At 41.5% G+C, this 23,351-nt stretch overlaps 1 protein-coding gene across 3 annotated transcripts in view; it reads left to right on the top strand.

Moving 5' to 3' along the window:
* Window positions 1-23,351, top strand: part of strbp (spermatid perinuclear RNA binding protein) — a 68,786-nt gene that overhangs the window by 42,358 nt on the left and 3,077 nt on the right. For all 3 annotated transcript variants that reach the window (XM_068335247.1, XM_068335244.1, XM_068335246.1), the window contains exons 4-18: window positions 4,557-4,819; window positions 5,765-5,933; window positions 10,238-10,466; window positions 12,926-13,059; window positions 13,783-13,878; window positions 14,242-14,353; window positions 15,111-15,208; window positions 16,328-16,433; window positions 17,151-17,234; window positions 17,777-17,985; window positions 19,171-19,323; window positions 19,506-19,640; window positions 20,052-20,192; window positions 20,835-20,964; window positions 21,542-21,595. In XM_068335247.1, the coding sequence (XP_068191348.1) occupies window positions 4,557-4,819; window positions 5,765-5,933; window positions 10,238-10,466; window positions 12,926-13,059; window positions 13,783-13,878; window positions 14,242-14,353; window positions 15,111-15,208; window positions 16,328-16,433; window positions 17,151-17,234; window positions 17,777-17,985; window positions 19,171-19,323; window positions 19,506-19,640; window positions 20,052-20,192; window positions 20,835-20,964; window positions 21,542-21,595 (2,113 nt within the window). The remainder of the gene's footprint in view (window positions 1-4,556; window positions 4,820-5,764; window positions 5,934-10,237; window positions 10,467-12,925; window positions 13,060-13,782; window positions 13,879-14,241; window positions 14,354-15,110; window positions 15,209-16,327; window positions 16,434-17,150; window positions 17,235-17,776; window positions 17,986-19,170; window positions 19,324-19,505; window positions 19,641-20,051; window positions 20,193-20,834; window positions 20,965-21,541; window positions 21,596-23,351) is intronic.

Raw genomic sequence — 23,351 nt, forward strand, 5'->3', positions numbered from 1 at the left:
GAGCATGTATATAGAACCGTATAATCAAGGCATAACAACAGCTGATTGAAAATATTTTAACATAGAGTACAGGCAACTTTAATGCAGCATTTTTTTAAAATTAAATTTTAACAGAATTCTCAAACAATTACTTTTCCTCTTTACCATAAATGTATCACTCACCTTCTCTATCAGATCAGTATGTAAACCAACACAATCCTACCTCAGTTCTCATCCGGGTCGTAGTAACTCACATCGAAATGTCTGCAACTTTATCTGGGCACACGCTGGTCTAGGAGGTCGATTCCTGTCAGTGAGTCCTTCTTAAGTGCCCTGATTTACATGGTTATAAGAGCGGCTGGGCAACAACTCCCCCATGGTTGACACACAGATAGACAGTCTCTTGGCAGTGTGGTTTATGACTGCAGAAGCTCCCATTAGAAGCGGCTCATAAAACCCATGACTGTTGGTCTGTTAAACACTGTTCTGAAAAGGCACACAAGTATAGAGACTCAGACAAATATTGTGCACATGCATGTAAGTAGTCACAACTCACTGTTATAGGATTATCACCTATTCAAGCCCTCGACAAAGTGCTTTCCCTTTTCCTACACATGAACAGTCAGCACATGACATAAGTTGGACAGAATTCAGCAAAATGTCATGCATACTTTGTATGGATGATAGATATCTAGATCCGATTAGTTGTTGTTTTATTTACATTATCAGGAACAATGAACTACAATATTCATGTAGTTTCGCTCACATCCACCTACAGTAGTGGCTGTGATCTGTCCACAACTCCTCAAGAGCTAATGGGCAAAAATCATTTGTATTCCAAAAATGATTTTTGGATGAATTCTGCTGTAATAGATAGTTATGGTCTGTACACACAAGAAGTTTTTTCAATTGCAGGGGTATCTGTGTCTCAGGTTTTAAATTCATCAGAGCCAGTTATTATTTGCGATGGTTGTTTTAATCAAGTGAGTTGATATTCATTTTTCAGATGACATTGAATTTAAATTTGATTGTTTTACCGATAAAACCCAAAGATAACACACCTCCAGGAAGCTCAAATAATGTTTTTTCTCACATAGTAGTACCTTGAGATACAAATTTAATTTGTTCTGCGACTGAGCTCGTAAGTCAAACAACTCGCAAGTCAGCTGATGTTTAATACATCCGCAAACACATGGTAAAGAACAAGATCCGATCTCAGCTGATGTTGTATCCACCCTCCAACTAGCGGTGGTGTACCAAAGCGCGACACATATCTCGTAATTTGCTCGTATGTCAAACAAAAATATGGACAGAGCGACGGCTTGTAACTCAAACATCTCGTATGTCAAGCAGCTCGTATTCCAAGGTACTGCTTACTGTAATTCACTATTTTATTTGGCAGTAAGTCATTGGACTCAGTGGAGGTGATGATATATACTTCACTGCAAAGATTCTCTGAATTTCAACTGACATTTGTGTACAGTGTTATTGCTGGAAAACATTAAACAAATCTGCAGACATGATTATGCAAAGAAACCTCTGTACATGGATTTTTTTTACTGCTACGTTCTGGTGTGCTGTTCTTTCAAGGTATCTAAATTCACTCCATGTCACTCCAGTGTTTCTCGCCATAGTGAGAATCAGAATCGCAGCGGGGTTTGTGAGTGTAACACTGCCAAATGTGCCACACTCTACATACAGTGATATAAAGGCTGTGAGACATTATTTTGCTGCCCTTGTCCTCCATTTTGCTAATGGCTTTATCTCATTCACTCCAGTGAAAGAGAATATCACCAGTTCAATTAGGAATAGGGAGAATTGTGTGTGTGTGTGTGTGTGTGTGTGTGTGTGTGTGTGTGTGTGTGTGTGTGTGTGTGTGTGTGTGTGTGTGTGTGTGTGTGTGTGTGTTTGTGTGTGTGTGTGTGTGCGCGTGTCAGTTAGCATGCCTAGTGTGTGGTAGGCTTTGAGCAAATGTGCGTAGTGAATAAAGGGAAACGTGGGTCTCAGAGATAAGCAGCTTGTTGAGAGCAGCCTCCTCACAGTGAACTGGGTTATGTACCTCAGGCTCAGGCACAGTCTACTGTGATAGCCTCTGGTAATTAAAAGTGAACCTCCTCATTCAGATTCAGTAATATAGCAATACCCTGTAATCTGAGTTGTTTTTTTCCAGATCTATCTTCATATTTTTAAGTGAGAAACAGAAAAATCTTTGGTCCTGGATGATTTTATTTTTATGCGGTTAATAACACAAAGGTAATGCAGGTAGAGAATGTAAATCGCATTAACAGTACAATACGGGACCGTTGCTGCTAGTCCAGATAAAACCTGAAGAGGTGAAATGAAACGCCTTGACAAGTATTGTAATTTAGTACCAAGGCAGTCAGAGACTGCAACATCCCTCGAAGTGTAGGTCAGTACCTGAAAGTAGTAACTGACAAGTGCATAGCTTTAACCTTTCAGGGTAGGTCAAAGCTATGCACTAGCTGTGACCATAGATCAAAGCTAGTGCATAGGTAGATCAAAGCAATAGTTTCGATCTATGGTCTTAAACTGGCCTTCTCCCTCGTCTTTCTATCTTATCCGGTTCCTGAGTGTACAAAAGTTGCAATTTGACTTTGACCTAGTTTTCTCAAGGTCATCATCTCGTTTTCATCTCCTTTGCAGCCTGAGTAATGTGCTTTTGGTTTCATCTTTCTATCTGCAACGATTGCGAAGATATTTGGTGTAAATACATCCCGCTTCAAAGCAGTGATGTATTGCAATTGTCAATGTTTGTGTGTTAGCATGTTCGTCCGTTAGTCCGTCCGTTCGTCTGTTGCAGATAGAAAGATGAAACAAAGAGCAGATTACTCGGGTGGTAAAGGGAATGAAAATGGGATGATGACCTTGACCTTGAGAAAAGGTCCTAGGTCCTAGGTCAAGGTCCAGTTTTACCTTTTGTACACTCAGGAACCGGATAAGATAGAAAGACGACGGAGAAGGCCAGTGTGAGTAAGACCATAGATCAAAGCAGATGAAAATAGGTCAGAGCACTAGCTTTAATCTTTGACCTATGCAAGTAGGTTGCAGTCTCTGACTCCATTGGTTCTTGTTACTTTTGTTTGGGTGCATCTGTTATTCATGATACATTTGCCACAGAGAATTTACACTATATGGCTTTATACTTTATGAAAGATTATAATGCTCTCTTAGTGTAATTATATTTGCTGGGTTTATCTCATCATCTGCTTCCACATTAGCAGTGAGCTCCCCATTGTAACTGTTTTACATTTATATTATATTAGGTAATACCTAATGGTCAGCTCTCTGAATAATCTGTCACCTTTGATATTTACTCAGTTAAGCTCCTGCCCATCAAACTAGTGTGGCATGTTGAAAAAAAAACAGCTGATTTATCATCTATCATATGAATGTATCAAAGCGCAGACGTCTTGGTTCCACTTGCTTTCTTCTTCTTTCTTTATTTTATTTCTTTCAGCCTCTCCTCCTGTATTAATTTCTTTTAAAGGTTTCGTACTGTTTCCTCTGCTGTGTTCTGTTCTCCTTAACATATTTTCTGTTATCCAGTCATTAACTCCGCTCTGCTACTCCTGCTTGGGACATCCCAATGGGTTGATTTTCCTGCTTCTTGTAGAGTGTTGGATCTTTGGGTGACATATTAAATTTGGTGTCCAATTAATGTTGAGGGATGGTTTTTCTGCTGCTGCTTTTAGCTGAGGCTACACTAGTGAGTCAGCCGATGTAGCACTGGAGTAAAACAGAGTGTTAAATCAGATAACAAAAGGATAGATCAAATGAGAGGAACAGAAAACAGCATCGAGGACATCATTCTCCATCTGTTTGTGTATTTTCATGTTGCTTTGTGTTCAAATTCACTCATGAAATTGTCTGCGTAGGATTAACATGTGGCAGAACTGACACCCAAACATAACTTTTGGAGCCTTTGCAGCATTGATCCACAATCAGAGCAAAGTTCTGGCAATAATGATAATTTAATGTTCAATCAGCCGCATCAATTTAATTGATCGACCGCAGTTTCTCAGAGGGTAAGAAGGAGAGGAGGAAAGTGTGTTCGTAGGAAGAGAGAGAAGAGGAACGCCAAGAGTATAGGACTGAGAGTAGGGACGTTGAATGTTGGAACTATGACAGGAAAAGGTAGAGAGTTGGTTAACATGATGCAGAGGAGGAAGGTAGACATACTGTGTGTCCAGGAGACCAGGTGGAAAGGTAGCAAGGCTAGAAGTTTGGGAGCAGGGTTCAAGTTGTTCTATCATGGTGTAGATAGGAAGAGAAATGGAGTAAGAGTTATCTGGAAGGAGGAGTTTGTTAGGAATGTCCTGGAGGTAAAAAGAGTATCAGATAGAGTGATGGTACCATTAAAAAGCACGAGCTGTCACTGAGTGCAGAAGACAGATACCTGTCCACGTTGTCTGAAAGCAACACAACATGCAGCATGTATGTGGATGCACAGGTTGAATAAACTTAGTTCCCAACAAAGATACCAAACCTGTGGATCACTTTAGACACAGATAGGCAAAGTGTGTTTTTCTAACTCTCGCCCTTCTCCTGCCTTCCAGAGGTCCTTCCGTTCCTTTGGTAACGATGATCGCCACGTTATGGCGAAGCACTCCACAATATACCCCTCCTCGCAGGAGCTGGAAGCCGTTCAGACGCTGGTATCCACTGTTGAATGTGCCCTCAAACACGTCTCTGATTGGTTGGATCAGAGCAGCAGCAATGCTAACAGCCAGGTCGACGGCCTACAAGCGTACAGCGCAGAGGAGGACGATCCTGGAGACAAGCCCAGCGATGAGACAGAGGGCTCCAGCGACAACTGCAGGTGCGGTTGTAGTGACTCCATTATTTTCTTTTGATGAGGAATGATTAATATACGGATTAAGTCAATCTTAACATTATGTTAAAGTCAACATCCTCCATTTTTGCTTATATCGTCAGAGAATTGTATATTTTTTTTAAAGTGTTTGTCAGTTTTCCTGAACAAATAATAAATGGAATAAATTCTTGAGTAAATAATAAAGTCAAAGAGAATTTACATAAAACCACTTGACTCATCACATTCTGTGTGGTAGAATATTTTCATTAATCTTTGATTGCTTTTCATTGCATCCCGCTTCAAAGCGGTGATGTATTTTTAATTGTCAGTGTTCGTCCGTCCGTTTGTCCATCTGCTTGTTAGTCCACCAAATATCTTTCAGATAAAAAGGTTAAACAAAAATCAGATGACTTGGGCGGCAAAGGGGATGAAAATGAGATGATGACCTTGACCTTGAGAAAACTAGGTCAAGGTCAAATTTCAACTTTTGTGCTCTCAGGAACCAGTTAAGACAGAAAGACGAGGGAGAAGGCCAGTGTAAGACCGTTAAGACCGTAGATCAAAAATAGTGCTTTGATCTCTGAAAGTTGGTCAGAGCACTAGCTTTGATCTTTGAACTATGCAAGTGCTGTAGGTCAAGGTAAAATTTTGAATTCAGGGGTGTCGTGGGATGTTGCAGAATTTTTGTTTTTATGATCAAAGATTAATAATCAATAATAATTAATAGTCATCTGACAAAATCAACTAGATCTTCTGCCTGTTTAGTGCCTTGCTCGACACAGAAACAGAATTAGCATTGAGTATACATGAGTGATGCTGCGTGTTATTAATTTTTAACCTACATATTCACAAAAGTGATTTCTTTTTTGTTGCAAGTTTAATCTCTAAATGAAATGCCCTTAAAGTTTAAACAGTTAATAATGTGTGTTTCCCCTTTTATTGCAAAATCAGAGAACCCAGCAGCGGCGGCTCATTGTGTGGCGTGATGAGGATCGGTCTGGTGGCCAAAGGCCTCCTGATCAAAGGCGACATGGACCTGGAGCTGGTGCTGATGTGTCGAGACAAACCCACACAGACATTGCTGGACATTGTCTGTCATCATTTGCCTGCACAGATAGAGGTTAGAGACACATTTTCCACTGAACACTGATACACACACATGCGCACACACATAGACAGTCCATGTTTATGCTTTTAAAATGCTATTTCTTAGTTTCAGTCTTTCTCTCAGATATACACACCTGCGACACACACACACACACACAACACACACACACACACACACACACACACACACACACAAACAAACACACACACACACACACAGTTACATCATCTTTTGTCAAACTTTCTTCAGTGTCAGAAATTAAGCTGTGATCAGAGTTTCTGCTTGAATTTAGTAACTTACATAGGTCTTAGAAAAAGACATTTAATCTTAAGGGTACTAAAATGAAGATCAAATGCAGTGTATTGGTGTAGAAGTAGATAAACACCATGAACTGTTGGCACTGATAGACAAGAAACAGCACCGTCATCAAATGAGAAATCGAGAGGTGTTTTAGTATGTATGAGTCGTGTGATTAATGCTCTTATCACTAACTTAGTGTCATGTATCCTCATTAACTAGTCATGGCACAGTAATGAAGCTTCTTATGCTCCGGATAGAAACACTGATACAGCACACACACAGATTGCTGCAGCTTTTACTCTCCATTTGCTTGTAATCGTAAATAAGTTGGTAATTAAAATGCATTCCACCCCTTCAGTGTCCATTCTTAATGCTGTAAATAATGATAATAACTTATGACTGGACACAGAAATTTTTGCATGAACGAAAAATCAGTTGGATAAAAAAAACGTAACTAGGAATGAGTGAAGTAAAGCCCCTGTGCTTCTCTGCTTGTTCACTTCAACAGTTAGGTGATTTAGTTGTGTGTGTGTGTGTGTGTGTGTGTGTGTGTGTGTGTGTGTGTGTGTGCGTGCGTGTCTTGGTCCAGTGAACAGAGATTCTGTTTTTCTCATCAAAGCTAAATGGGATGTAGATGGGCCCTCTGTGACTCACAGCTCATTTAAGGAGAGATACACAAACACACTAGAAGACTTACACTAACCATAACTACGACATACTACACATATACCATACCATATACTTGATTGTTGAAAACAGTGTAAATTGTACACTTACAAATTAATACACTTGCACTTAGAGCAAGAGTAGAATATGTTATAACAGAAATCATCATACACGCTACTTGAGATGTTTTAATGTCTTTATGCTTTATAGAACCTGTGTTCCAACTTGTCTGTGGGAGTAAGTTTGTGTTCAATTGTAGGACTGCTTGCAGGTTATCATTGCAGACGATGGTGTTTTAGGTGTATGAATGTTGCAGGTAGCCATTGTTGTACGTAGGAGTGTTTAACTGCATGTCAGGCATCAAATGTGGCCACTGTGTATACTGATACAAATTTGTTATCAAGACGATCTGATCCTGACTGCACAGGCCAGATGTAATCGAGAGCTTGAGCCCAGGGGTTGCGTAAATCACAATGTAAATAGTGATAAACAATTTCATATATCTGACAATGAGGAAAAGATAGTGAACGCTTCAACGGAGATACCCAGACACTGACATCATTATAGTGTACCAGCTTTCACATCATCACATCGGCTTTCATAAATTTATTTGATCATCAAATGTATCTCATCTGCATAATAGATTTATAATATGGTAATTTCACATGTGTAATTACATCCCGCTTTAAAGTGGTGATGTATTATAATTGTCCGTGTTAGTGTGGTCGTCCGTCCGTCCGTCCATTTGTTAGTCCCACCACATATCTTCACAACTGTTGCTGATAGAAAGATGAAACAAAAAGCACATTACTCGGGCGGCAAAGGGGATGAAAATGAGATGATGACCTTGACCTTGAGATAACTAGGTCAAGGTCAAATTTTAACCAGATAAGGTAGAAATACGAGGGATAAGGTGTGAGTGAGACTGTGGATCTATCAAAGTAGGTCAGAGCACTAGCTTTTATCTTTGACCTATGCAAGTAGGTCAGGGTAAAATATTGAATTCAGGGGTGTCGCGGGATGTTGCAGTCTGTGACTGCATTGGTTCTAGTTGTATTCTGTGTTGATTAGACATAGTCAGTGTTCTCGCTTGTGCGCGTCCTTGCGTCATTTTTTGACAGGGATGTACAACCGTCAGACAATGTGCGTCCCTGGGACGCAAGCTTTAAATGCACTTCCATTCAACCAAAATATTCACAATGTATCAATTTCTTCACTTAAATTTCGAACCCTGAAATCATTATTGTGATAAAATTAACTAAAATGAAGGTAAAACAAAAAGTAATGCAGAAAGAATGCAGTTCAGGGATGTAGTGAAATAAAAATATAATGAAATCATAAAGCATAACGGTCCAAAATCTGCAACAGAAACAAAATGGTAGGAAGACAAGCGGTAACAAACATCAAGACAGAAATTCCCAAATTTGCAAGGAGGCAGGAGAAAAATCAAAACATAACTGAACAATCAATGGACAAATGTACACTTGAGAAATGGCAGGAACATGCCAGGTAACACTGCAGAGCACAGTGCAAAAGAGATGACATGACAACAAACAAGAGGAATGACTCAGGCTAAATGACAAACAGGGGGTGCAGAGAGGAGCAGAGCAGGTGGAGACAATCAGATGCTCAGAGGACGAAACCTAAAGGGGAAGACACAGGAAAGAAGCAACAATAGACTAACATCTGAACTGTGACTAGACTAAAATGAGAGAAACAATTGAACAACACAGATGACAAGAGACAAAGCACAAGACATGACAGAGGTGTCTGTAGGCTCTCAGTCATCCAGGTTGAGAAGAATAGCAAGAAAAGAATCAACTGGACTTGCTTGGTTGGTTGAAGATGATTCACTTCTCATCCAAGAGGATAATTCAGTTCCTTAAGCAAGTTCAGATTCTGTCTTTGCTCATCTTGATGACACAAGAACTCCTCTGCACAATAAAACAAAACATAATCAGTCAATCGACTTTATTTATAGAGCAGTTTTCATTCAACTTGCAACACCAAGTGCTTCACAGAATTAAGTAAGGCAGTCAGAGACTGCAACATCCCGCGAAGGGTAGGTCAGGGTACCCTGAAAGTAGTACCTGACAAGTGCATAGCTTTGACCTATCAGGGTATGTCAAAGCTATGCACTAGTGTTGACCATAGATCAAAGCTAGTGCATAGGTAGATCAAAGCACTAGCTTTGATCTATTGTCTAACTCACACTGGCCTTCTCCCTCGTCTTTCTATCTTATCCGCTTCCTGAGTGTACAAAAGTTGAAATTTGACCTTGACCTACTTTTTTCAAAGTCAAGGTCATCATCTTATTTTCATCCCCTTAGCCGCCCAAGTAATCTGCTTTTTTTCCCATCTTTCTATCTGCGACGGTTGTGAAGTGGACATATAGATGAAAGGACGAACGGACACACAAACGCTGACAGTTACAATACATCACCGCTTTGAAGCGGGACGTAATAAAAACAATACAAGCATAATATACGGCAAAAGGAGTAATTATTATGAAATAAAAACAGTACAAAATATAAAATAGATAAGATTAGAAAATAAAATACAACACTAAGATTGTCATCATCTTTAAAGGAGGATAAAAGCAGCACCACGAAATTCCTGAGTAACATTAGTTACAAGCCTGATTAAAAAGGTGTGTTTAATCTTCTTTTAAAAATGTCTGTCCTGAGGCCATCCAGGAGGCTGTTCCACAGGTCGGGGTCATAGAGGCTTCTTGCTGTCTCATCATGCGTTTTTGTTCTAAGTTTTGGTAAAAAGACCAGTGAGAGGGTTAATATGGTAAAAGCAGATCAGATCAATAAGAAGGCGCAAGGCCATTAAGACATTTAAAAACCGGTAAAAGAATCTTAAAATCGATCCTGAAGCGGGCAGGGAGACGCTGCAGGGACTCTTTTTGGGAAGACCAGAGAGCAAAGCAGTACAGGAATCTAAGCGATAAGAGATTAAAGCGTTCATTAGCACCTCTGTACCGGCCCGAGAGACAAACAGGCGGACTCTGCCTATGTTCTTAAGGTGATAAAAACCTATGTTTGTTATATTTTTAATATGTGGGATAGAATTTAGCTCAGAGTCAAAAATCCCAGCCAAATGTTTTAATGTGTTGGTTTAAGATCCTGTAATTTTGGTAAATGTTTCTCTGTCTGGCCTTCAGGAGCTATAAATAAAACCTCAGTTTAATAAACTCAAAATCCTGGAGCGTGACACTATTTCTGCTGTCATACATGATGATGCTGCAGCTCAGATGTGTTTCACTTCATGTTTGTCTCTCTCCCATTGACTGAAGTTGCGATCTTGACCTCTGACCCCTATGCTTTATGTCTATTGAACGACAGAAACTGACAGAAGAGAAATATGAGGTCACAAGCTCCTTGCCTGAAGCAGCCATCTTAGTTCAAACTGCAACAGAGCCCAAACTCACGCTGAAGATTACCCTCACCTCCCCAGCCATGAGGGAAGATGATGAAGAAGATGAAGATGAAGAGGAGTTGGAGAATGGGATGGAAGGGGAGGAGGAGGAAGAAGTAGAATTAGAAGAGAAGGAGCAAGATAAGAATTGGCGAGGTAGGAGCACAGACACAGGAAGCAAGGATTGTTTTCTGTCTGTCTCATTCATCATATCCATACATAAACACACACACACACACACACACACACACACACACACACACACACACACACACACACACACACACACACACACACATAATTTAATTTAATTCTGTTGTGTATTTATATAGTATGTTATAAAACAGTTGTTTTCACAACCATTTGAGTAAGAGCTTTGACCTTATTAACAGTGGCTGACATCAGACAGGATGGGTACCAGGGCTGAAACACAGGAAGGCGTTGTTTAACTGAACTGCTGCTCATTCTAATCACCCCTTCCTTCCCCAGCCCCCACTTTCACGGTTAGCAGGAACTGGTTATAATTGGTTGTGGGAGGTTAGAGTGGGGCTCAAGGCCAGCAGCCCAGAAAAATCAATAATCAAGCCGCAGGGAGCTTACCATCCATCGCGTGGCTCCTGTCCAACTGGGCACTTAGGTCTCCGAGAGAGATGAGGGATAGCATCAAGGTTAGCTGTACATCACACCACGTGCCACGCAAAGATGGAACGGAGGAGTCCACTCAGAATTTTACACATAAGGAAGCTGACATGTGACATACAGACGAGGAGCCGAGCACGCACATTATTCTACACCTGACGGATAAAAAGCCGTTACGCACTGGAAGTCTAATTGCCCAGATTTCATGGCGTACTCAAGGAGGTTGAGGGATGTGGGCCAGTCTGCCTAACAAGGTCGTGTCTCAACAAGGCAATGTGTCATGCTTTTGTACTTCCATCGCATGCATCAACAGGGAAAGGTACCTGTGGTTGTTGTCAGATGTATGACACACCCAAACCCAGACAAAACAGCACAGTATGCACATATATAAGAATAAAATCCTATTTTACTTTAAGATTCTCCACCATGAAGAGCATTTCACCAAGCTGATATTTACTCATACTGAGTAGACGCTACTTGGTTCATGTGGTGCTCTGCGTGATCTCAAAAAAAGAGGAGGGGTGTGATAATAAATTACATGAGGGCACAATAAAGTGATTATTTTTAAAAGACAGCACAGTGCATAGCAATGTAAGAAGAGCACCGAGTGGCCAAGTGGCTGGCACGGCAGAACATTTGAGAGAACATTGGGATGACGAGGGAGAGGAGAAGAAAATTTAATGATCCACTCGCAGCAGTGTAGTCCCACACGGGACTGGAATCACTGCGACAGACCCTGAGATACATCATTATATATCACACAGAGAAAAATATACACACCGCTGCATGTGTTACTCCTGGAGGAAGGACCCTGCAACAGCCAAATGTACTCAGAGATCATGTGACGGAGGCTCTCCTGTTGCTGCCACACATACTGTACAGTTTTCACTTCATGTTTCACTTCATGAGAGAAGAATTTTGCTTTTTACAGAAGGATGAGGAGGAAAATATCTACCTAGTTGTATTGTCACAGAGCTCTTTGGTGTGTTTTATGTCACTTCCACTCGACCCCACCCACAATAAACTCTTTTTTGAAAGCACACTCATTCACAGGCTGCTGCATTTGATTCAGCTCTCCTCAAGCATCACAGACGTCCTGCTGATTCCTAAGTAGAATAGAGAAGAGTGTTTTAGTGCGTTGGGCAGCATGAATCAAATACTCGCATATGAAAAAAATAAGAATGCCGCTCTTACACCGACTACGATACTCTGACTAAACCCTGCCTTGATCCTTTCTGTGTTGTGTTCGTCTGAGAATAGGTCAAGCTATCGTAGATTTTTTTTTTTTCTTTTCAGATCTACTTTAGGAGTGCTTGATTCTGTGTTTCACCCAGAGAGGGTGTTGTTCTCTGCACCATTTTTCCTCCCGGTCTGTGAAATCAAGTGCGCCTCTAGTAATCCAGAAGAAAAGCAAACACCTATTTTGACTCCTGCCTGGAACAGACTGGATCAAAATAATCGAAATCCTCTTCAAATACACAAAGGAGATATTGATTTACCTTTGCTGGGTACAGTGAAGTGTGTCCCAACAATGTGTGACATTAAATCAAACTCCTTAGGTATTTGTTTGGTGTATGTCTTTAAGGGGCTTTCCATCCCACAAAGTTGTCTCTTCCTTTATGATCCCAGTTGCTCCTCCTTTCACTGTTTTTCAGTGAAGCTCTTCAAACAACATTAATTAGGGTGCATAATTTTCAGTTATATGTAGTATATAGAAGAAATAGCGCCTCCTGGATTGTTACATATTTAAGGATCTTTATTTGTTTATTTAAGTGGACAACTTTTTGGCATGAAAAGCAACTTGTATGTACCAAAGTATCCATGCATGTGTGTGTGTATGTTTGCATTCACACGAGCTTTCAAGTGTGTTTGCACACATTCTCACACGCAGAAAAACAATTCAAACACACACACTCAGACTATGCCGTGTGTGTGTTTTACATACTCTATATTGGGTTGTTATTGTTTTGTGGCAGTGTTGGGTGCTGCTGCGCAGAGAGTGGAGGCTGAGGATGAGGAGGAGGAGGAGGAGGAGGAGGAGGGGGAGGTGCTGGATAGACACAGATGTCTCTTGGCCCTGGCAGCGCTGCGACACGCCAAGTGGTTCCAGGTCGGCACCCACTCACTTCCTGTCTTCCAGCCCGATGCTTATTGTAGCCTGACGATTCAGACAGAGGGGATGCGCTCACTGTCAGATAACAATGCAGTGCCTATAATGACCGCTTAATTTGACCCAATAAAGAATCAAATTGATTTTCATGTACTTCTTACGATTGCTTTCTAATATGGTCTATCCGTTCTCATTTCCAAAATACTTTCAGATTCTCCCAATATTGTGTTTTTCTCAACTGTACAAGAGTTGGACTTTTATTGTCAGAAATGTCGTGAGGCTACAAAAGCAATGGTTGATTCTTGTTTTTCTGTTGGCTACCATGTGAACCTGCCTGCTCTGTAAAGTATGTCACTGCTTCCCCTTTTTATTCCCATTCGTTTTTCTATCCCAACTCACCTGCAAACCGAAAAACAACTTGAAAGTTTAGAATGAAGGTATTTTCTGAAGAGAAAGACATTTTTGAAAAATACATTCAGTAGATTTGAAATGTTTATGGTCTCACACTTGGGGGGAAATCATAAACGGTGTTAGATACAATAGATACAAATACAAAACTCCATTATGCGGCTTTGAGCTGTATAGCAGGATGTTATCTGTGTGTGTTTGCAGATGTTCCAATCCTGCATTTTCTCAATAAACTCCGTCTTTCTATTTAATCCTCCATCTGGCTTCCCTCCATCTTTCCATCTTCTCTCCTATCTTTCACTTTCCATCACCTAGGCTCGAGTGAATGGACTCAAGTCCTGCGTCATCATTCTCAGGATACTCAGAGACATGTGCAATAGACACCCCATCTGGGAACCTCTCAAAGGATGGGTGAGTGCTTCGCTGTAATTACCTGTGTTTGAATATTAATGCCAGATATGAAAAGCAAGCATTCTCCCCTCTTCAGTGTTTATGCATGCCGTTACATTTTAACAAAATGCTCATTATGTCCCTGCTGTAATTTTATTACGGCTGGGATATAATTTTCACTATTTTATTGGAAATTAAATGAATGAGTGGTTGTTTCATGTTATATAATTATCTAAAGTAGAGATAAATCAGCACTAAAAAAAGTGTTTAAGTTATGAGATAATATTATCAGAACTGTACTTTCCATCACAGTTATGTGATTAGTGGTGTTCATACTTCTGCGTGTGCGCCCGTGTGTGTGTGTGTGTGTGTGTGTGTTTGCAGCCCTTAGAGCTAATCTGTGAGAAGGCAATTGCCACCTGCAACAGACCGCTGGGGGCAGGAGAAGCCCTCCGTCGAGTCATGGAGTGTCTGGCCTCAGGCATTCTGCTCCCAGGTAACGGAGTCTGGTGGGAGGACACAAATATGAGCGAAATTTGAAATCCAGCCGAGAAGTAGGGCGCGGGGGGTATTAAAAGTTCTTGGCATTCCTGATGAATGGAACTAGAAAACAGGCGAGATTTGCATAAATGAGCAGTTGAGGTGCATTTTTCAGTTGTTTCGCTAAGACCTGCTGTGACAGTCTGAGAAAGCTCATAATTTCACGAGTACCATAATCAGGAGCAGCTGAAGAGTTTCTCTACAAATTGTCGTGAATCCAAATAGCAAAAACAATTATTCAGAAGTATGTGAGCTGAGATTTCTTTTGCGTAATTAAAAAAATGCAAATCTAAGACTGACGGCAGTGTAACCGAATAGCAGTGGAAGTTTTGAAATATTTTAAAAGACAAATTAGCAGTTTATATAAGTGTAGAAAGAAGAAGAAAATACAAATGAAATTGGTTGTTTACAATTTACAAGGGAATATCTGTACCACACTGGCATCAGAATAATTATTCACGGACATTGTTCAAATATAAGACAACATTATTCAAATATAAGACGAATGAGCACAGTTTTTACCTAATCATGATTAAATTATCATGATATTGTTATATATCATTTGCTTTTTCCACTAGTCCAACATTCTTAAGGCTTCTGTTGTCACTTTTAATAGGTTTTCCTCAGCCAAACAGAAATTTGTTGAATGTTAAAACCCAGGAGTATTTAGTGACAACTTGTCTGCTTGTTTTTTTGCGTTTTCTCTCCCTCAGGTGGTCCAGGTTTACACGACCCATGTGAGAAAGAGCCTACAAACACACTTGCTGACATGACCGATCAGCAGGCCGAGGCTATTACTTACAGGGCACAGGTACACTCCACACACACACACACACACACACACACACACACACACACACACACACACACACACACACACACACACACACACACAGACACACACAAAGACACGCACACACACCTAGGTAAGCATACATCAGCCTAAACACCCTACAGTTATCACCCAGCTGTACTCGCTCTGAGCTGTCGGTGTGTGGGAATCATTGATGGTCCAGACAGAAAGCATCACCATACCAATCATGCAACACACACACACACACACACACAGACACACAGCGATACATTTTTCTCCTTGCATCTTAATGATTGATGTGAGAAGATGTGAGAAACTCTTGCCACTCAAACCATACATACACCCCTCCGTGACACTGAGGATGTTTTTGGTGTGCGTGTGGGAGCGGGGGGCGTGCACGCCGTCATCTCCGTCTTCACACACACTCCATCGAGCATGACAGCCTCACAGCCACATGGCTTAGTGAATCTCGTTGACCATTTCCTTTGAAGGCAGCCTGAACGAGGCCGGAATGTCAATGGGGATAATTGTATTGGAGCAGATACAAGAGCAGATAGGGGAGAGAGCTGTTCTGTCAATGAGCTATGCCAAGCCTCATGAATATCTGAGACACTCTGGCTGCCTAATGGATTTATATTAGCAAAGCCACTGTTCATCATTCTGGTCATCTTTGGGATTGTTTGTGGGGATTGAGGATGTGTACAGTAGGTTTAGAATGATAAATAAACATACATATGCACTGATCAGTATATGTGATGATATTTTTTTTTACAAAAATTGTAAATGTAAAGATGCATCTACTGATGAGAAATCAGTGTGTTTTACGCGTTTCCAGTTGTGTATAGACATTTATTGAGTAACTGACACCTCTACCACAAACATCGAGACCAGAACATCGAGGAGTTTCTCCCATAGATTACATACAAATAACTCACAGCTTGTAACAGCTGATGTTTGCAAACTGTGAGCATGATGTTGGAAAGAATAGTGCACTGAGTAGGCTGAGAAGTTCTAAACCAACGTAATCAAGTTGCATCGTGGGAAATCTAGGAACTTACAGTAAGTAAGGGTAAAGCTACTTTGTAATAGTGTCTATGTGTGTTTTACATTCAACAGCATGCTCTCAGACTCATGGCATTCGGACAGATCTACAGGGTGTTGGAGATGGAGCCTCTTCCCTCAAACAAACCATCACTGAAGTACCCTTGGTCTGACAAAGAAGGTGTGTGTGTATGTGTGTGTGTGTGTGTGTGTGTGCGTGCGTGCGTGTGCGTGTGTCAGGCTGTGTCACTCTTCTCAGTACGTCAGCATGTTTGTCTGTCAGTCCTTCACATGTGCTTGAATATCTGTCTGTTAATCCGTCTGCTGGCTTTCCTCTCAGTGGGGTTCAGTTATTCCTACGACTTGCAGGTCTTTCGGACATCCTTTTTAGCTCAGGTTGCTAACAGTTGTTTTCCTGACATGACCTTTCTGGATGTGTTACGTGGTTTTCAGAACACCAGCTCTGACAGCACGTTCAATATTTCTGACATATGAAGCATCGCAAAAATATGTTCTAGGTAGGATGAGATGTCATGTTTAGCTTGTGTATTTTTTTTGGCCACAATAAAACGCAGTAGAGGGAACTCTGATGCATTGTTAACTTCTGTTTTTGTCCCACAAAGTTAGCAAATTTTCAAAGAAATTTTAAAGGAAAATTGCGTCATATCTTTTGTTCTCAAAGGAGCTTATATGTCTTCCTTGTTATTTGTCTGTCCATCAAATCTTGTCTGATAGTGTATTCATCTTTATACTTGTCCTGACATGTTGCTTGTTTTAAAATCCCTTTATTCTGTCGCAAACAAGTGGCTTTCTACTAGATTATAAAATTGTGTCATATGTGTTCTGTATACTTCATCTGTGTTTCTCACTGCGTGCCTCTGACTTGTTTTTTCTGCAGCTCTTGGTCTTAAGAGGCCATATGAGGATGGAGCCGTAGATGACAAGGACCTTATTAAGAAGATGAAGAGGAATCTGAGGAAAGGTACATAAGAAAAAAAGAGGAAAGAAAAATCAATAACAGTGCCTTGTTGCCTTGTTTTTTTTTATTGTTTATTTAGCCTGCTCGATTTTAAACGGAAGGAAATATTTAACTCCAAGAAGTAGCAATAAAAAGACACACTATTTTACAATAGAGTTTTTCCTTGAAACAAAGCAACTAAACGCTCAGAGATGCCTTTATTTTTCTCTTGTCTCTATTTTCGGTCCATGTTTGCTTCTCCTTCCCTCTCTTCCACCTTCCTTTCATCCAGTGGAGGCAGATCAATAGTATTGATGCTAATGTTTTAGGAGACCACCCAAGCAGTCTGAGCTCTTTCCTCATATAAGGAGAAGATGAACCAGGACTAATGGAGACAGAGAGGCCTTTTTAGATATTGACAGGCAGGAGGAAAATTATTGAAAAAGAAAAAAAACAAGAGAAGGACATTAACTTATCATGAAATACGACTGTTCTTCCATTCAAATGGCTCATAATCTGATTTACTGGTGACCGTAACTAGCTCCCTTCCTCTTTTTTTGCATTAGTCCTGGACAGTAAAGCCATAGACTCCAACCAGCCAATGAACGCCCTGATGCGGTTGAACCAGATCCGGCCAGGACTGCAGTATCGTCTACTGTCCCAGTCGGGTCCAGTTCACGCTCCAGTCTTCACCATGTCTGTGGATCTAGACGGAACAATTTATGAAGCTTCTGGATCCTCCAAAAAAACGGCCAAGCTCCACGTCGCTGTTAAGGTAAAAGGGATAATGTTGGCGTATAATTTATTTGGACATACATACCCAAAGAGCTTGTGTGTATCTATACATATGATTTTGATGTGTGTTTATTGGTGTTTTGCGTGTGAGGAAAGATGGAGGTGGACAAATCCTTGTAATCCCAAAGAGGTTGTGAACAAAGAGACTCACCAGAGGGCAGAGCTAAGATAATCCGCTGTCCGCTCCATTCCCATAAAAGGCTGGATCTCCCCTTTCTGTCTCCTCTTTTTTCCACTCTCTCTCACCCGTTTCCTGTCTTTCATGTACTCACCTTTTGATCCCCTGTTCTCTCCCTCACGCCCTCCCACCCACCCCCCCATCTAGTTTCTCTCACTCACTAGAGAGGCGGGCACAGAATCTAACACAATCACCCGTTTGGACCAAAAACTTGCCATTGTCCTTTTTTCTACAGAGAACAGCTTTTTTCTGACTGTGTGTCGAGTCCTTTCAGGAACCTTTGTGACTATTCATTATAATAACTGCATTGTAACCATTATAGCCAGTCTATTCTCTCGGTACATTCAGTATGCTGCAGTATTGCTGTCCCAGGAAGAACTGGTGTGATTTCCCGTAAATGCTTATTAAAAACCCACATGGAGGCTCGCTGTTTTTTATGTAATGTCATTGAAGTTATTTCCAAGTACAGCAATTACGCGCTTTAAGGTATCACCGTTACACTTTTCAATCTGGAAAGTGTGTCACATCTCATGTGACATGCTGTTTCAGCACATTTGCGGTTTTACTGGTTTGCAACACCCGTTTCACTAAAGTGATCTGACTGATTTTTATGGAAAGATTGGAAGATGTCTCAAAAATGGAGCCACTGATTGTCAGAGTCAAGTTACGATTTTAATATTTTTTCTAGTTATTTAAACTTGATTCTGAATTAAGTCATTTTGGTGGCGCATTGGATCGTGAATTAGGGTTTAATGTAATTATATTGAAGGTGTGTGCACCCTAGAGTGCTCTTTTAGTACATTACGGATATTGATTTTGATTTTTCAACTCATTCAAAGTTAATATTTATAATCTTAATAATAAACCGTCATAATGTTAACATACATGAGCTTGTGCTTGAAATCCAAGGATTAGTTTGGGGTTGCTTCATGTTTGTCTTCTGCCAAATATCTTTCTTGCTAATTCCAACATCATTTCGTCCTCCAGGTTCTCCAGGCGATGGGTTACCCAACAGGTTTTGATTCAGACCTGGACCCTTTGAGCTCAGATGAGAAGTCAGATGGTGAAGGGAAGAGCGAGACGTCATCACACACAAGCAATAACCCAACACACTCCTCAGACAGTTCCAACACACTGGAGGTGAGAACTGACAAATGCTTTTTACATAATGGATCGTAGTTGTAAATATTTTAATAGTCGCAGTTTTAGGACAAAAAAGGTACCCAGGTTATCGATCATGCAAATCAGTTTCAACTTTCAAGTTTACTGGTTTATAATGAAGCTATGAATATGCTTTTAAATTAAATTACTTTACTCCCCAGGTGCGAACTCAGGGCCCCATACTGACAGCGAGCGGCAAGAATCCTGTCATGGAGCTAAATGAAAAGAGAAGAGGCCTCAAATATGAACTCATCTCTGAAAGTGGAGGCAGCCATGACAAACGCTTCGTGATGGAGGTAGGAGCTTCGTGTGCACGCTCAGCAGGGGGAAATTATGAAACATGCACACATTTAGGAGTGTGCTGCCATGTTAAACTTCATATTATCAAACAGTTATAGAAACTGAAGCTCACACACACACACACACACACACACGCTGATCGGAGGTAGAGTCAATCAGTCAGCTGGGTTCCTGGAGCAGGCCTGTTCTCCGTGGAGTGTGTTGTTTTGCGACATGCCTGGCTGCTCCATCGCTCTGCTGGTTGATTAACGGGCCTGCCAGACAGCGGGACATCGGTAAAGAAGCTGTCCTGTTCAGCAGGACTCACTGGTTGAGTTACTGATGACTGATAAGAGTGTTTCTGTGTGCGTGTGTGTGTGTGTGTGTGTGTGTGTGTGTGTGTGTGTGCACGCGCGCTCATATGACAGGTGGAGGTTGATGGGCAGAAGTTTCGTGGGGCAGGCCCCAACAAAAAAGTAGCAAAGGCCAGTGCTGCTCTGGCAGCTCTGGAAAAACTCTTCTCTGGTCCCAACGCATCTGCAAACAAGAAGAAGAAGATACTGCCTCAGGTAAAGAGATGCACACACACATTAAATGACATACTGTACGTATGAACTTTTTCACGCTGTCATGGAAAAGTGCAACTGGAGTGTAAGCAATCTATTTTTTATTTTATTTTTTTATCGTGAATCACCTTACAGAGATTATAGCGTAGTACACAGCCTTCTGAGTTAGCCTGCGTACGACTCCTTCAACCCTCCCCGCCAAAGGTGAAAGGATTGCATTCAATCATCTTTCATGATCAGCATCCACGAGGCAATTTGTCCACTTAGTTAAGCCACCAGTAATCAATGGTCCACATTTAATGTGTCTAATGAGATCAATACTCAATGGTTCACCACTCTGATACATTTTGTCTTCAAACTAAAGTGTATTAGAACATGTTTTGCATCAGTGGGCAGATAGTCATGATTTTCAAATACTTTTGCTGAGCTACGGAAAATTTTTTTCTCCATTTTTAATCATTGTGCCGGTTTGCTTTTACTGTCATGAGACGTAACTCATTCAGAACGAATACATGTCATATTTGATCCGCACATATTTGAGCACTTTTTAAGTCAAACAGCCACATTTTGGAACGAGACGTTGTCGTTTCTCCCCCTGATATGTGACCTGTGGGTGTGAACTTTTATAAATTACTGTGCGTTCAGACTAAAGGAGCCCTGGCCGCGGCGGCAGCAGCCTCAGCAGTTGCAGCTCAGGTAGCCAGAGGAAGAGGAAGAGCGGCTCTCGCAAGAGGAGCCTTCGTCAGTGCAGCAGCGCCCGGATACGTCACACCAGGTAGTGACGAGATTAGTATGTGGTTTCGTTTTCATCATGTGTATGGTGTCCATGTTTTTTGTTTCTTTCAGGTGTTCTATGGTTTTTTTTGTTTTGCTATTTCATATTTTAGGTGGTTGTATGTAAAGATCTTCCTTTACATAGGTGACTTGCTCTGTTGTTCTATATTTAAATAAGAATTCAGTACTGAACTGGAACTATCAATAGCATACAGACCTACCCTACAGTCCCATGTGGTCATGGAGACAGAAGCTGCATTGATGCGTGACAGCCTGGGAACTCAATAATGGACGGTTTTAACAAGAAATCATGCAGAAAATCTGAATTTTATGTATTTTCCATCAGTGACCTCAAACAATTTATGGCCCTATTGGTGTGTGAATGAATGTACAGTAGTTGCGTGTTCGGGTTCATGATAGTCTTGTTATGAAGGAGTGTTTCCACTTTACATCTCTTACCCAGAACCCACTGCTGCCTGCCAGAGTGCAGCATGGCCAAAGTACTCATCGAAAAAAGTGTAGCCAGGAATTTAACAAGTGCGCAATTGATTTGGACGCTGTAATCTGTTCCCCTACAGGCTTCGGGACACCGTACGGCTACAGCCCAGCTGCAGCAGCTGCTCCTGCGTATGGTACGTGCTTCCCTCTGTGTCCTGCCTATCGTCTGCTTCAGCCTCCTCTTTTAAGCTAACCTAAAACACCTGTACTGCTAACCATCTAATCCACCTTCAAGTTCTTCGATCTCTTCTGCTCCAAGCTGCTTTCAAACTTGAATATTTCTAAGTCTGCATCCATAAATCTGTCTGTATTGAAGGCTTCTCCTTCTTTTTTGGTTTGCTGCCATCAAATTTGTCTGTGCTCGGACTAATTGTGCGTTAACCCGCTTTTTGGCTCTCCCTCCCTCTCCTCCTAAGGCTGAAACTCCTCTCTGACAGTGAATTGAGGCTTCAGGTCGATCACAAGACTCACAGAAACCGATCATAGTCACGATGACATGAAGGGATAGAGCAGCTAAATAGACTAGATTTCCTGACACACTACCTCTGCTGTCGTCATGTTTTTTTCTGTCCAAGTTGGCAGGACGCACAGTGTGAGATCCTCGCTCTACCTGCTGTTATTTAAGACAACCTGGCCGCTGTATCGCTGCTCCTGTTACCACCGCCTCTGGGCTCCATGTCCTGACAAGACTCCCTCTCAAACGCAGCAATAATAGACATTTATGCTCTAAAATCTACACCCGTCTTGACCTTTAACAGCAGCGGTGCATATACGTCCCTCTGTCACACATATTTACAACCCCAGAGTCGGCCTCGGAGTGTGAGCGCTCTCTGTCCAGGTTGAAAGGGTCTTCTGTGCTCAGGTGAGACTGGTCTGGGGTCCCAGGCAGACATTAATTTTCCCCCGAGATCCCAGTAGCCTTGAATATGAAGTGCGCCATAGTTTTTCTGTTTATGGAGGAACTGGGGCTCTGCGTTTATTTTAGGGGTTTCATTACGTCCAAGGAATTCACACACTTCTGCTGGTTTTTTTGTTTTTTTTTTGTCACATCAGGGCTCACTGAAATGCTTGAATTCACTGGTCGATTCCTTCTTATTAGATTTTTTTTTTTTTAAATTAATTGCACATTAATTTAAAGGCATTTAAATGAAAAACAAATATTTGAAAACCATTAAAAAATAGGCTGTTATTACCTGGCCAGTGAAAATATGTATCTCTGTGCATCATCAAGTGACTGAGTGGGTGATGATTGTGAGGTCAGCTGACCCAGACTTTAAACATAAGCTGTGTATTCCCACAAGTAGGTTGAAAGTCAGGCGGTACGGTGGCGCAGTGGGTAGCGTTGTCGCCGCACGGCAAGGGTTCGAGTCCTGCTCTGTGCAGAATTTGTATCCCCTCCCCTTTTCTGCGTGGGTTCTCTCCGGGTTCTCCGGCTTCCTCCCACCTCCAAAAGCATGCGCTTCAGGTTGATTGGCTGTTCCCAAATTGCCCGTAGTGTGTGAGTGTGAGCGTGCGTGGTTGTCTGTCTCTGTGTGGCTCCGTGGTGCACTGGCGTCACGCCCGGAGTCTGGCCCGCCTCATGCCGTAAGCCAGCTGGGATAGGCTCCAGCTCCCCGTGAACCGCTACAGCGGATAAAGCGGTGATTAGAAGATGGATGGATGGAGGTTGAAAGACAAATAACTAGGAAGGTTCACCACAAGTTATTTCAAAAATAAATCTAGAACCGTACTAAGAATCAGGGAAAGTTTAATCATCACAGTTTGTGTCTGCTTCTGAATGGTTACCAGCATGTGATCGGAGACACTGGGGAAGGATTGAGGCAAAACACAAAGTCATTGGTAATGTAAGACGCGCCTGCTGTTCAGGAGGTTCACAGAGAACGCCTCCTC

Source organism: Antennarius striatus, chromosome 15, assembly GCF_040054535.1.
Source record: "Antennarius striatus isolate MH-2024 chromosome 15, ASM4005453v1, whole genome shotgun sequence".
Lineage (NCBI taxonomy): Eukaryota > Metazoa > Chordata > Actinopteri > Lophiiformes > Antennariidae > Antennarius > Antennarius striatus.